We start from the raw sequence: 15,690 nt of genomic DNA, 5'->3' as shown, positions 1-15,690 counted from the left end.
TCACCTTAAATTCGTCAGCAGGAATAAGATAAATAAGTTTCGTTAGAGCAAAACTAAAAAACAGGTCCACGAATTGGAGTAACACAGTTTAACGTTTTAAATGGCGATATTTTCATTTATTTCATGGTGGTATCTGCGTAAATACACGCGCAACGGCTTGGAGGAGCAAAAATTGCACGCAACCATATGAAGGCGGAAAAAATGTAATTTCATCGTACAGTGATGGAAGAAGATAGCCCACCCACAAGTTGCAAAGCTGTTGACATTTTTCAAAAAAGAAATGCACAAAAAACAAGCGAGGCCTTATAGAGGCCATAGGCGGCAATCTTGAAACTTGAAAACATCTGAATTAATGCCATACACACCAAAAAAACGAAAATTGACAAAATTAAACAGCAATTAAAACATAAAGAGAGGGTATACTTGATTTTGCACGATCTTTTTGGCGACAAATCGTACTGCTCGGTAAAATCATAAATGGTCACTTGATGGTTTGTGAACATGAGCAATGCTGATGAATTATTTCACAACTTGGCAGGCAGTTGGACAAACATGGATACCTCCAGCTTGTAGCGGAGAGAGACATGTTTTAAGAAGATTATGGAGACATGTACAGCATCATGATTCCCTTTCATACTGTTGGTAGATGCTGAAAAAACATCTTAGGGGGATTGAAACAAGTGCTTGAATGTTTATAAAACTGCAAAGCTTTACAAAAAAACAAACAAATTATGTAAGAAGACAAATATTGTATGTCTACATATCTTAAAGGCAATACAGCGAAGGTTTAGCCAAGTTAGAGCATACCCAAACAGTGGTAAATTGCTTTTCGTAACAACTTATCAATGCAAATTTAAGAAAAAAGAAAAGAAAATACGTTGTATTTCACAAATATTCATTATTATGAAGGTCTTATAATCCGAGGTAGACAGCCGGGAGTAAATTTACCCTCAAAGGGGGCTACTTAACACACTTTGGGGGTAAAATTGGGTGAGTGAAAAAATTGGGAATGCAAAATCAGCTGGTCCTTCAGGATAAAAGTTATCATAAAAAATGCCAAGTCGTGGAAGAAAAAAACGTTCAAATGGTATTTGATGGACTGGATTTGGCTTTAAATTCAGAATTGGCATTTGTATGATTGTATGGTAAAAAATGTGATAAAAGGGGCCTAAATGCTTTGCCATTGCTGATGTAAAGGCTCGATATTTTCATAATGAGTGGTGGCAAATGATTGGGCAAAAAATTGGCAAAAAAATTAGAAAAGTGCGGCAGATTGAAAAACGTCGAACTAGAAAGAAGTGAATTGTAATGAAATATATACAATGTGGCAAGCTTCAAAAACTGCATAAATGAACCAAGCTATGGTAGACGAAAACGGACAAAAAAATTAGAAAGTAACATAGACAGACAAGGTGAACTTCGAAGTAAAGTTATTGGTCATTTGGTTAGAAGATGTGTATTTGAAAATTAGAGCTTTACCAAGCAGAAAATTTGTTTTGGCACAAACAATAGTATTGTATATTCAGTTTGAAACCATTTCTGGTTAATAGTATGACCAATAAAGTCCCATATGCAAAGTTTTTTTCTAGCGATTGATTAAAATATACATTAATTATGACTACAGCAGTGGCTCTCAACCTTTTTCGGACGAATTCCTCCCTTAAACATTCAAATCATTTTCATTCCTCCTATTATACTACATAGTAAATCCTAAACTACAGAAAGATCATTTAAAATTAGTTTTTTTATCAACTTCACAGGTTATATTCCCAGAGCTAAAGTGTCCATTTACAAACCACTACAAATTAAAGTAAATTCCTCCCTCAAGTTTTAAAATTCCTTCCTAGGGGGGAATTCCTCCCCGGTTGGAAAACCACTGGACTACAGATTGTCGGGTTGGTCAGTTAGAGAATTTGCGCTTACTCGAATTGCGATTAATCGAAGTGGCCTTTATGTAATAACGAGTAGGTACTTTAAACACAGGATAAACTCCTAAAATGACAGCGGTCCATGATTTCAACCGGTTGAGCATTTCCGACAATGAAACAAGAATCAAAAAATAAGCTTGGCTTGCACAAAACGAGGAGGCGACAATAACGAAGAACTAATGGGCATAAAAAGACCGAAACTTTTACGTTGATTTTTTAAAAAGAGTTGAACTGGTACTGACTGCATCAACCATTGTGGCGTCACAATGCCAGAAGGTGAATTTGTTCTAGAATCAAATGACGGTGTTGTGCACTTGTGACACCAGCATCCATTAAATCGTCTTCTGTCATATCACTGCGTGCAAATAAATGTTGTTATTTTTTTGGTTAGGTAAAATTCGATACATCTGAATATAAATTATCATTTTGTTTAGGCTTTATATATGTCATAAACATCGGACATCGGCAAATACCAGCCCAGAGGTTTTGTTATAAGCAGCAGCAGCTTGGAAGACCTGCTTGAATCGTTAGAATGACTTCAATAGGCATGGCGTACTATGATTTATATACGAGTGTGCCGTGATCGCTGGTCTGCATCAACGCTTCAGGGCTGATCCCAGTATGAATGCATTCAACCTAGTTGTTAACGGGCTTGAAATTAGAGTCGTAACCTGAAAGTACAAGCCCAAAACCCAGACTAAAGCGTTTTCAAAACGTCGCCTGATTTAAACCCGAAAGTTGGTGAAAACGCGCCACAAACAAGCCGATTGTGAAGTCAAGCCCGAATCAAGTACGTTATATTCAAACTCGATTAAAAACTATGTTCTGATGACTAAAAGTCGGTAGAAAAGACACATTACCTTAAGAATTCGATGCTATCCCAGCCGCTCTCATGTAGCAACGGAGCGTAATGTTCGAGTTGGAGATCTGCAAGAAACCCGCTCACACTGGATGGAATTTTGGGTCCTATAATTAACCAAGAAAATTGAGACTCGAAAAAGCTTATTCAAGTTATTGGCCATTTGTTCTTATCTGTTATATCTTTATTTATATTATGTACTGAAAGAATACATTTCAAGGCAACATGCTTGTTGTGGATGTTTTTTACAATGGACTGGTTCACAAAATTATTTAACTGGACTGGTGGCCTGAAACAAGTTGAGAAACATTGGTCTACGTAAAGTGTTACATTTAACCCAGTTTTCGACATATGCCATCAAAATCAGGCACACATAATGCTTGTAGGTCGCAAAACCGCAACTTTTAAGAAAACATCTGCAAAAACAGGTGCAGCATTTTAAGGTGTAACAAACATGGCCAAATGCTTATTAAAACAGGTGTATGTAACATAAAAGACCTTCAGAAACAGGACGAGCTTTCTGTGTAGCAGCGGCAGTAGGCATTTGCATACGTGTCTTCGCGGCGTTCTGGCCTGCAGTCGGCGGATTGCTTGTCAAATCGAGGTGTGTCTGCAAGTAAAACATGAAATTATCGTCAAAATACAGTCACACATCAAGACGTCGGCAACATATTTCAAATGTGCAAGTCGCAATTATTGGTCTCCTGTTGGTGACGTAATGCATGTTGATTTGTGTGTGATGTGTGTGCAAAAATGGACATGGCCAGACAGCGTGATGAAATCAAATGAAGTGTGTAAAAAAACATTGATACTTTATGCGTGTGTTTAAGTAACTAAAACGATTCGTGAAATCGAAGTAATCAGAATGCAGTTTTGCTTCAAAAAACGATTTTATCTTATGGTGGTTTCATTTCATGGTAGTTTTACCGCATGGTAGTTACAAAGCATGGCAAGCAAAAATATTATTTTCACAGTACAGCAGTTCAATCGCAATGCTCCTTGCTAAGGTCGTGCGTTATAAAAACAAAAGCCATGTGAAAATGCACAATGATCGTACCACGATAAAAACGACTGTGATGTAATATTTCTTGCGACACACCAAAAAAACTTGGTCTTTCCTTGCTCCGGAGTTAATTAAAAAAACTCTCAATTCAGTTGATTGGCAATTTTCTCTTTCTATATATTTCCTGTTACCTTCTGTGGTAAGTTGCTTGGGACATCGTATAGACCTGGTGAATGGAAATTCGACGAACCGTTCCCGCCTGTGTCAGGGGCCTATAACGTCCCAAAAATGAATAAAACAAAATTTTCAATGATGAAGTATTTGGTGAGTGAAAAAAAAGTAGGGACCGAAACAAAATTTTGTTGTCATGTTGAAAAAAAAAGTGAAAAATTTATGATGAGATGTATATCATGGAATAGAATGTTATACAAAACCTTACAACCATTAAATTCAAACACAATTAATTTTTAACAACAAAAAACAACTAAGAAGTAAGTGTATATTTTTGAGTAATATCTTTCCTTTTTTAAATGTAAAGTACAAATTCACAAAAACTTATAAAACCAAAATAATTGAGATATTTTTATTTTCTCGAAAACAAAAGTTATGTTCCAATATAAAATGATTTTTTACCAACCATAGAAACAATAAACACTAAATTAGACCTCTCACGCCACCTACCGATCGAATCCAGCTTTCAATTTCTGCAAACTCAGCTAGAGCATTGTCGAACATGGCTGAGTGGTCGGATGGTGGCCGGGCAGCTTTTGTCATTGGGGTGTGCTGCGAGGGCGGCGGTTGGGGCTGCCTAGCAACGGGGGCCATAATCACAGGACTTCCCCGGGGGTTGGGAGGGGGTCTGTTTACAGCTGAGTGAAAAAATGAAAAAATAAAAAACTCGGATTGGGCTTTAGGTTTAATGGGATGCACGACTTTTACGAAACAAATCAATAGCTCTTGCGTAGACTCATATGTGTAAAAAAAGCTTAAATACATTAAACATACGGCAGGGATAAATCTAAGGGTTAACCTGGCGGCGATTTTTCTAGAAACTTTCAGGCCCGACTTGCAACTCTTCACAAATTTTACCTTGTTGTCTAGGTAACGCAGAAAGAGGCTCCTCTAGCTGAGCAGGAGCAGGGGCAGGAGAAGGCTGTTTCCTCCTCGGAACCTCAGAAACGTGTTGAGCAGATGAGTAAAAGGTTGGAACCATCGAACTAAGAAAAAAGCAACACCAAAAATTATTCCCTGCTACGATAAAGAGTAATGTGGTATCGTGTGCTACCAGGTCCAACTGTCAACAAACGCAACTATGCTCGTCAAAACTAGTCCAAAACGCGTGACTACTACTTGCGAAGTCGCATTCATAACAAAATTCATGTAAATAACATTTTTTTATTTAGGTTTTTACTTAAACTTCCCAAAAAAGCGCAACCCGCAACTCGGTGTCTAAAAAGAGCCAAATTGGGCTACAAAAGCGCCACCCTGGCAATATTGTGTGGCTTGATGAAATGGATTTTAAACTGACCAATAAATAATTAATGTGGTTTGTAAATTCGAATTCGTGTTACGCTACCTTGGTGATTGTCGTTCCGCGATTGGAAATACTGGTGACGTAACCATCTGTGGTGCAGGGCTCAACTGCTCTGGGTCAGCATATTCCCCTTCCGGTGCTAAAACAAGTTTTTTGAACCAGTTATTCCAAAGAGTTAATGGAGGACCCCTTTGAAACTACCAGACTTTTATCGCATCTCGGCGTAGTAAATATAAAATTGACTAGTGTTAATTTTAGGTGCGTAGGCTACATCATAAAAACAACAATTAATTTTGAAAAACAAATTTAAAAAAATTAAGACGCCTTAAAAACACCGATTAATAATTCTGTGTCATCGTTTGCAAACGTTTAACAGTTGCGGTTACTATACGTCATGGCTTTTCATTAATGTAGTATCACAATGGGAAAGTACCTGTAGGTGTTTCCCCGTACACCGCCACTTCTGGTGAAAACATTGCTTCGGCCGGTGAACTGCGGAATACAAAGAAAATTGTTAAGCCCAGAAACCACCTAATTTGGAATAAACAGTTTATTGACATATATGAACAACATGTTGTTTTAGTTTTGTGTGAAGTTCGTACTGTTCTCTAGGTCGAAAATTGGATTTTAGTGTAATCCTGGCTGTTGCTTGAGCTGCTACAGCCGCTGTGTCGTTTATATCTCCGTACATAGGAGCTTCTTCGATCTGTAAAAATAAAAACATCAATCGGGTACTATGTTTTTTGTTTTTTTTTAATGCTGAGCAGTGAGCATACATACAAAGTCCCTGAGTGCACTGTTGGCCACTGTGAGCAACAATAGATATGCACGCTGTGGCAACACACCATATACGCAGCATTCTTGCTTTCACGTGTCTGGACACACACACAAGCTCCCTAAGCACACTATGAGCAACATTATACGCGTACGCTGTGCCCACACACGTTTATGTGCGGCAAAGATTTTCCAGTGCCTGGTCACATGCACTCCCTGACTACACTAAGGTACACTGTGAGCAATACCAGCAGAAGAACACGCCGAGGTAATACAGTAGTTTCTGCGCATTACAATTTTTCGTGTGTGTTGGGATTGCGTACAGAAATTGCTTAGTTTCCATGTAGTATTTAGCAAGGAGTGTAACTTTGGAGTATAAAGTATTAAACTTTCACGCACCATATGTGATTTTTTGCCGTCTTCCTCTTTGATTCCGCCAAACTGAATAAAGTCGTAAGTCTTTTCTTTCACTCTTTGTGATTCTCCTCTGGAAGACAAAAAGAGCGTTTTGCAAAAGTTTTTATTGGTTTTTGTGTTAACATTGGTATAGTAAAGTTGTAAAATAAAATTATGTAGTAGCAAAATGCAATGGCAATATGTTTTCGCCTGAACAAAATAGGTCACGATTATTACAAGTACATTGCATTTCATTAAATACCTCCAGCTTAAATTTTATTGTTAGTTTATTGGAATCTTGATACAACACTCAAAAATAAATCACACAATTTCCTTAAAAACGGCTATACACCAAGATTTAATTTGTTATCTGGTATCTCACCTGGCTTTCACCAGCATTCTGCCCCTGATTTGACCTATGTCGTCCCCTTTACGTGTGAGTCTTTCCTCGAACATTTGAGGATCAGTTCCAATCATTGAACGCAAAGCAAGGACGCATTCGGCTGAGATGGGAAACATATATTATTCGCATATACCAAATAACTGCTTTAAGTGTAACTTCATACTACAGGGCATTGTAAAAAAAAACAAGAATAAAAAGTCATTTTTTGTTGTTAACAGACTTTTGTCTGTCGTTATCGCAAAAAAAAATAAGCTATTGCTGCCAGGCATAATATCAAGTTTACAGAGCTCTTCTGGCAATTGTATTTTTATACCAATGTTTTGACGTTCTATACAGGTCGTCTTCATCAAAGTAAATAATACTGAATGCGAGTAGTACAGTGTACGATAAACAAATGGAAAAACACACAAAAGTGATGGAAAGCATTGTTTCTGTGCCTAATGCCTTCTTGAATAACAAAACGTCCATTTAACAACATAATCACGTTACATTCCAGTTTTTGGCCCAGTTTTGCTGTTAATTTGCTTTTGTTTATGTTAGAAATAAAGTATCCGAATAGTTGGCCCCAAAGTCGGCGTTTTTGATTGGTGTTTTCGGCAGAACTTTGGAAAGTGCTTTGAAGTCGAGTTTTTGTGGTTTAGCATAATGGTGAGTGATGAATGTTTAAATGCGGGAATTAGCAAACGCTTTTTCCTACACAACCAGTAATCTATTGTTACGTCATTAACCTATGTGTGACGTCACAACATGGACCGGTACGTCAAGTATTTTCACGATTAAAGCGCGTTTTCTTACTAGGTTCATGCAGTCAACCATTACACGCAGGACTTTACACGCTTAAACGTAGGTAACAATAAAATCATCACAAAATCTAGTATATTTATTGCAACCACAGTCTATTTACCGTGAATTTCGTGGTCGTCCTCAGATCTGACAGAAACAAGTATATGTTGGTCTACCAAGTATTCCCGGTCTGATATAATCGGTTTTAATTGTTCCACGTGTTCTTTACTCCAACCCAACCTTACGTAGTTCGGTCCAAGGTCACTCGTATCGAAACGTGAGTTGCGTTTACTGCGCACGTATTCTGCGCATGAAGATCAAGGTTAAAAGTAACTTTGCAAAGCAAAAATTGCCAATAATGATTTTCTTTGTCAAAGGACAAGTATAAAAGAGATGTTTTAGCGAATCAATCGTTGGTTTGCAAAAACGCTAAATACCATATTTCAGTTACATATACATGCATTTTCCCTAATTGCTTAGGATAATGGGCTATGAAAAAATCTCCAAAATTGTAAAAAAAGCGATACCGCACATGTCAATGTTATGATTTACGGCGTACATTGGCATCGGTTTGAAATAAAAAAGCAAAACCTTGACTTGAACTTACAACCGAAAAAACACAAAAATTTACAATAGACTATTACAAAAAGTACGATCGAAGTTATAGACAAGTTTAAAGTCACTCAACATAATGTGGACGGTTAAAGGCTTTTTATCAAGGGTCCCAATTTTAGCACCATCGAACTAAAACTATGCAATAAACGCAGTTAAGAAATAACATGTAAAACTGTGAAGTAATCATATATGTGAATGTATTTCACAAAAACTGGATAACTTTATTCACATCAAAGGGACATTTTTGTGAACTTACTTGTCAGGCACACTGAATGGAATTGGAGATAAAATGAACTTTTTCCAGGAGATTTCAGAATCACTTCTACATTTTCAAAACTGATGGACGAAGTATTTGCAGCGTTATCAGGGTGACTCGATATTCCTGAGAGGAAAAACAACAATTTTAAAGAGGCTTGTCAGATAAAACAGTTCTTACTATGATCATTTATCAAACGGTTTTGGGTGAATAAATATTTTGACAGCAAAGTAATCAATAATAGACAAATAGTGTAACACCAAGAATACTCTTCTGTGTAAAGCAAGGGTGCAACAAAAAATACACGTTACAACGTCACATACATGATTATTAAAATTTCAAATACAAAAATGATCAGTACAATTTTTGAATGTACTTCACTTACTAAAGACAGCAAATTTTTCAAACAGAAACGTTTCGTTAGCTATAAAATTAATTTAATTTTAAATGACTGCACACAAGTTAAACCAAACTACAAGAATTTATGTACAATGGATTTTGATAGTGATTTGCAAGCTATAACATCAGATTGCAAAAACTGCTAAGTTACACCTACATTTGGCACGTAATAAGTAAATTGAACATAGATTTTAAATACTGTGGCAGTGTAGGCAATGAGAAATGTTATACTGTATGCTGTTTACACTAGATCAGTGGTTCTCAAACTGTGGTACATGTACCACTAGTGGTACGCCGGAACGTTTCAGGTGGTACGCAAGTAGATTTCTGTAATACCTAAATTAAGTCTAATTTAAAATTGCACCTCAACTGACCCAACTGACCAGCCCTGGTTTGGCCGATACTCGTGTTTTGGACAGTCTCTTGAAATTGCTAAATATGCTAGTCGGGTCAAGAAAATAGGCATATTTCTAAGGCTATCTATTGAAACCGGGTTTAGGTCAGTGGTTCCCAACCTGAAAGGGATCCGCGAAATGGTTTCAGTGGTTCCATGGAGGCAAATATGTTTAGTATCATTTACCAACAGAAAAATACATTTAAGTTTCTCCACCGTTTTTACAATTCTGCATACAAATGCAAACTGTTGATCACCCCTTTTGGGCCAAGAATACTGAACAGTTACTTTTTGTGATTGTTTTTCCGATTGTGACATCATAACACACGTGGACAAAAGACTTTATAGGACAAGTGTTGTGTCAAGTTAAATAAATATACCAGAAAATGTATCCATTTGTTGTGTTGGCCGCTACAATACAGAAACTTCTTTGAAATTGAAATTTAAAGGACTGTGAAGGTGAATGAAAATGCTTCAAAAGCATAATAACGTATAATGCAAGAAACGAGAAACATAAAAAGACCTGTTGGAAATTACGTTGGGGGTCCGCAGACTTTAAATTTATAAAAGGGGTCCGTGACTACAAAATGGTTGAGAACCACTGGTTTAGGTGGTACGTCGCGATAGAAAAAGTTGTCAGGTGGTACCCGATCCGTATAGGTTTGAGAAACACTGCACTAGATGGATGAAATAACAATTTTCATTTACCTGCATTTGACACGTATTGACCTCTGACCCCGACTTGAAAGTTTGCGAACACAGGTGAGTGGTCACTAGTCATGATGTCATCACTACATCCTAAAAACAATAAACATAATTTCAAACTCAAACCATTAAAGTGTAAACGAGAATCATACACCTCAACAGAACACACAGCACCGATGATCAAATGTGATTTTTTTGCCTCGATTATAGGGCTTCCTATTACACACGATTTTGAGTTGTCGGAGAGCCTTTTTCAGGTTCGCAATACTAAAATTAGGGTATAACATACGTCTAACTTGAAAAATCAGACTTAAAGTTACAGTTGTTTTGTACGCAACAGCTAGACGACGGCTTTTTGGCAAAATACCAAAAAATGGTTTTCCAAAATGTTGCCAATTCATATGACCTACGTCTTGTTTATTAATTAACTACAGATACTTTCAAAAAATATGAATTTATTACCCAAATTTAGTTGATCCTTATCCAAGATATTTCACAACGTTTTGCATGTAAAAAAGGACACCACACATGTGTATAAATATGAAAATTGGTACCGGTATTATGAAGGGCGCAATCATGTAAGTTTCGAGAAGGTCAAATTGCAGTAACAAGCATAATACCCAAACACAAGCATAATGGCCAGTTCATACCGTATGAAAGACATATGGAGTGGGTTTCAGGGTAAGATCTCCACAATACACGATCACACCAAGATGGGACGTTGATACGAACTCCAGTTTTTTTCACTTTCAAATGCGAATACGTTTCTCGCGTCCCTCGCTCATACCGATAAGTAGGAGGGAAAGCTATTTCTTCCTCATCTGCAACAGGTAAGAATGATATTAACGGCCGTTCTGGTTAATTAGATACACAATGTGCCAAAAATAATATATGCGATAAACCGAATTTTTGGTAACAAATACAAACAATTCCGGGATGTGTGATTTTCTGGGAATTTGATGCGATTAACCGAAATATGTTATTACACGCATGTAATTTAACAAATAACAATAACGGTTATGCGATTAACCGAAATACGATGGTAACGGGTATGCCGTTGCCCAGGATAAGATGGAAACGGGTATACGATTACCCGAAATAAGATGGTAACGGGTATCTATTTACCGAAATAAGATGGTAACGGGTTGCGATTACCCGGAATAAGATGGAAACAGGTATCCGGTTCGCCGGAATAAGATGGTAACGGGTATGCGATAAGCCAGATACGTTTGAACAAGAGTTACATAATTGTGCAAGTGAAATTTCGAATTACCGAATCCTGAAAAAACTTTGCAGGAATCCTTCTCTCGTCGAAGTTGGTCAACTTTAGCCAGAGTTCCATAATCACCACGTTTTAAGTAAGCCAAGATTTCTTGTACTTCCATCTCCAACCTGTACATATTGAGAATACAATATTTATTTTGTAAAGTTTCAAAGGAAATATTTCAGTAAAAATTTATTGGCTTTTTTGTTTTTGCTTTTCTTTCGCAATTTACTATCTTAAGAGCGCTTAAAGTCTTAAAAAAAATCTTGCGAAAAACTGAGAGCTCATTAAACTCCGATAATAAATTTGGGTTGAACACTAAAAAACTATAGCTATCTTCTGTTACGGCTTTTCGACAAAATATCAGACAATGCTCGGTTGAGGAGACCTAAGCAGTTTAATGGGCATTGTAAAACGACAATCGTGTATTTTGTACCTGTAGTTTAGATCACCAAGGAAATACAAATGATCGAATCTGTTCGATAGATCGAAATCACGGAACCGGTCTTCACCAAGATTCAGGGATCTCATTATGTCGTAATAATTGTTGTTTCGCCTGCAAAATAACAAAATTATTCCAACTAATTGACTGTTAACAAAATGCAGCGCTTTAAACTTAACACGAAAAACCACACTTTAAGTAAGCTGCAGACAGTGCACACTGTTTCGACCAATAATGTCGTATCAGTTTATCTGGGACAATACATCGGCCGTACAGGTTAGTATAACCAATTTACGGCACTCCAGTTTGTTGGGAATAACAAGCTGAAAAATCTGATAGTTCGAACCAATGTGCACAAACTGTGGCCTGTTTATCAATTATTGGCTCCAGGCTTTGATTATAATGACATTATTTTAAACAGAACTGTCAGGGAACTTGTTTATATAGTTAGTTTAGAACATCAACATGAACTTACTTTCTGACAAATAAAGTTTTGTTTCAAATACTGTTTTGCTAGCGGGATTATGCAGCTTAAGGTCGGCGGAAAGTTAAAAATACGATAATTGTTTATTTTCAAACTTACCTGATGCATTTCTCTGCGCCAGAAGTGAGATGGGCGTTAATGAAGCAGAACGAAGTACCACCAAACTGAAACGAGACACCGACTGCTCCTTTGTTGCCAAGGGCGTTCGCGATGCCTGGTTGCACAAGACGTATGTTAAAAACATAACATACATCTCCCAACAAACTGGAGTGTCGTTATACGGCTATAATAGCCAATACAGCCTTTGCCTTGTCACCAGCTACACTGATGAGACGTTATAGGTCGAAACAGTGTACATTGTTGGCAGGTTACTTAGAATATACGTCTTGCAAACCAGTACATATTTTTTTAGCCTAAAACTGAAGTCATTATATAAAGTTGTAAGCATGCTTATTAAATGCCGAAATTGATATCATCCACTTAATAGAATAAACACATATTTATTACTGGGATCAGCCCTGAAGCGTGTACACAGACTAGCGATCACGGCACACTCATTTATAAATCATAGTAGGCCAGGCCTAATGAACACGTTATACCGAATCAGTCGGTCACTAAGCATTCTTATATGGCAAGGCATCAATTAAAAAATCAAGCCAGAGGTGGGATTCGAACCCAAGACAGGAGCCTAAATTTATCTACTGTATTGATGTGAACAAAATGTCAGAGGAATTAAAAGTGACCTGTTTTTACACTGGACGTCTTGACATGGCTGATCCGATTTTTGTGTTCTTCTTTCACAAAGACGAGGATCTTTATATGCCACAATGCATCCATGGCAACCTGAGCAAAAAAGTAAAACTCTTAACAAGGCAACTTTAATTTAAGCTTTGTTGTTTATATCTATGAAAATGTTATCCTTCTAATTTGGAAGCAAGGCTATGTAGTCTAAGTTGGACTCCGAAGTCGCAGTTTTTAATGCGAAGTCGGACTATAGTGATATTTTTGGGAACTTTGTGACTTTCAACAAAACTTGTCAAATAACAGCAACAAAATTGTGCAAAGGTAACATAACGCATGTCTTCTAAGGTTTTAGTTTATATTGCATTTTTTAAACAGTTGGAACATTTTTAACCGACTTTGCAACCTCGATCAAAAACACCCTGCTTCAATTCAACGCATTTGCAAAAGTGTTACACTACTTTTTAATGCAGCATTTCATCCAAATCGCACAAAAATAAAACCTTAAGGCTTGTTTCGTTTTAAGGGGTTGTGGGTAATGATGCCGACCAGGTAAAAAAGTTACAGTCTACAACTTTAAATGGCTTTTCGTGCAAATTTTACTATGTTTAAATCCGTCTTTCTGGATAAAAACCAGAAACAACTAAGTAATGTTAAAAAACTCGTACGAAACAATGTGCCTACTTTCATACAATAAAATCGTTCACTATCGGTTTACCAGGTGGAATGATTTTCCAGTTATGTCCTGTACAGTATCCATGCACTTATGCATCCACTCCTTTTCTGGCGGTCCCGTCTCCTGAGTTCCAAGCACATAAATATCGTGTGGAATTGAGTTGACCATATCGTCCAATGTCCTCCCGCTCCCCTGACACATAAACCACGAGCTGATGTCGTTGGGCGGAATCGCATCGCCTGTGATTGGTTGAAAATTTTGTTTATATTCACAATGGTTGGAAAAATGCAGACAGATTTTAGAAACTTATTGGTTCTGTGGGTAGTTGAAACCAAAACGCCGGCATAAACCTAACCTCTTTATATCTGATTTTGTCCCGTATAATGGGGTTTACCTATTACAAAGATCTATGAAAGGTAGGCCTACAAACCAATTAGTATCACTTAGTTTGTATTTTATGCCTAGCAACAATGGTTTATACAAATATTGCAAGGTTGGAATTCAGACTCGAATTACGTCAAAATTTAAACCTTAGCTGAAAGAAAGTACCACAGTAGCAGTTGCACAAAAATTAAAAAAAAACATGCAATTCAATCTTTGCTCTGAACGTATTGAACGTCATATATTAAAATCCATTGAAGAATCGGATTACCCATATTCCAAGTCCCACAAAACAAAGACACACAATCGGGTTCGGATGACTTGCTGTGTTTGTTCCTGACATGTTGAAGAAGTTGGCAGAACGCCTCCCTGAGTGCACTTTGCTCGAAAGAGTATTCTCGCTTTTTGTTCCCCTCCAATACGATCAGTAGTTTCGTCTTCGATTTGTTGTTCTTCACGATTTGGAGCACTACCATAAAAATAAGGTACAATGACAAAATACTAAAGTGACATAAGAAACAATATAAATTTCTCGTAAAAGTGTTAAAAACTTTACGAAATTAAATAAACTACACTCTACAAATCAAAGTAAGGTGTCAAAATGACAGAATGCTGAACAGACAAATAATATACACTGTTTGTCAAGTTCTTGCGAAAAAGTTTTTAACTGAATGACTTTATTTTGATTTGGAAACCTCAATTTAAGGTACAGTGACAAAAAATCTAAAAACATGGTTTGTAAACTAAAGAGATAATAATACATAAATATAGACCTAATCATTTTTGCCTGAAAATCCTAAAATCAGGACAGTAGACCAGTGAAATTTTTTTTTATCACAGTTCATACAAAAGAGCTAAAAGGTTCACTGAAAGATAACCAAGTTAAAAGAGGTACAACATCAAAACTGACCTTGCGTGTGGTCGTATTCATTCGAAGTGCCATCACCTTTAAAAACGGTTAATTTTCCGCTTACGACATCAACCTTCAGTCGGTGCTTGGCATATTTCAACGCACCCTCTTGTTTTACCTAAAAATTGAAGATATTTGAATGACAAATAGTTAGTCAGATCCAAAAAGCTCAGTACATCATAACACTATTGTCACGGCCCAGGAAAGTTTATCCAATTTTAATTCAGCTACGTCAAAATCAGACAAATAAATTTATAGGTCAATCAATGCAACATACTGCAGGCTGGCTGTGGTAGGATTCGAACCTACGACATGCTTAAGAAACTTGTGATTTATCTTGAAATCATGTTTTAAGGCCGGGTGTTTTGAAAGCAAACACTTTGAACCTTTTGTAGAAACCGTCATAGTACGGCAGGGCCATTAAAGGTGTTATACTAAATCAGCCGGTTACCAAGCATTCACCACCATATGACAAAGCGTATAGGCTAGAAAATTTTAGTCTGCGGTGGGATTCGAACCCACGACAGGAGTCTTTCCAGGACTCGCACTTTACCAACTGAGCTACACAGGCTCAGTGGGAATCCTTCGAAAGTCGAATCACAAGCAAAGTTGCCTGCCTCGTATGCTGCACTTAAAAATGCTTCTTATACCTCAAAGAGCCTGTCAGTGAGCGGTACAATGTTGCGTGATTGTTTTCTTGGCAATGACACCTGTGGACTTGCGGAACCCAAACCCATTAGTTC

The 15,690-nt window shown here is 37.2% G+C and overlaps 1 protein-coding gene and 1 non-coding gene across 3 annotated transcripts in view; both read right to left on the bottom strand.

The window, feature by feature from the left end:
• Positions 1-94: 94 nt before the first annotated feature.
• LOC145228337 (phosphatidylinositol 3,4,5-trisphosphate 5-phosphatase 2A-like) overlaps positions 95-15,690 on the bottom strand; it is a 28,058-nt gene continuing 12,462 nt past the window's right edge. For both annotated transcript variants that reach the window (XM_080093371.1, XM_080093372.1), the window contains exons 8-30: positions 15,598-15,690; positions 14,948-15,065; positions 14,309-14,506; positions 13,699-13,895; positions 12,983-13,082; positions 12,339-12,453; positions 11,750-11,869; positions 11,323-11,441; positions 10,700-10,870; positions 10,053-10,142; positions 8,552-8,677; positions 7,802-7,984; positions 6,877-6,997; positions 6,498-6,585; positions 5,927-6,030; positions 5,758-5,816; positions 5,367-5,463; positions 4,880-5,007; positions 4,472-4,659; positions 3,982-4,062; positions 3,286-3,397; positions 2,789-2,894; positions 95-2,283 (exon numbers count right to left, since the gene is read on the bottom strand). In XM_080093371.1, the coding sequence (XP_079949497.1) occupies positions 2,190-2,283; positions 2,789-2,894; positions 3,286-3,397; positions 3,982-4,062; positions 4,472-4,659; positions 4,880-5,007; positions 5,367-5,463; positions 5,758-5,816; positions 5,927-6,030; positions 6,498-6,585; positions 6,877-6,997; positions 7,802-7,984; positions 8,552-8,677; positions 10,053-10,142; positions 10,700-10,870; positions 11,323-11,441; positions 11,750-11,869; positions 12,339-12,453; positions 12,983-13,082; positions 13,699-13,895; positions 14,309-14,506; positions 14,948-15,065; positions 15,598-15,690 (2,808 nt within the window). In that variant the 3' untranslated portion in view covers positions 95-2,189. The remainder of the gene's footprint in view (positions 2,284-2,788; positions 2,895-3,285; positions 3,398-3,981; positions 4,063-4,471; positions 4,660-4,879; positions 5,008-5,366; positions 5,464-5,757; positions 5,817-5,926; positions 6,031-6,497; positions 6,586-6,876; positions 6,998-7,801; positions 7,985-8,551; positions 8,678-10,052; positions 10,143-10,699; positions 10,871-11,322; positions 11,442-11,749; positions 11,870-12,338; positions 12,454-12,982; positions 13,083-13,698; positions 13,896-14,308; positions 14,507-14,947; positions 15,066-15,597) is intronic.
• Positions 15,445-15,518, bottom strand: Trnas-gga (transfer RNA serine (anticodon GGA)). Its single transcript has one exon. It is a non-coding gene; the product is annotated as a tRNA-Ser (tRNA).

This window comes from Phallusia mammillata, chromosome 5 (assembly GCF_965637545.1).
Source record: "Phallusia mammillata chromosome 5, kaPhaMamm4.hap1.1, whole genome shotgun sequence".
Taxonomy (NCBI): Eukaryota; Metazoa; Chordata; class Ascidiacea; order Phlebobranchia; family Ascidiidae; genus Phallusia; species Phallusia mammillata.
This window is presented reverse-complemented; position numbering and strand designations above follow the sequence as displayed.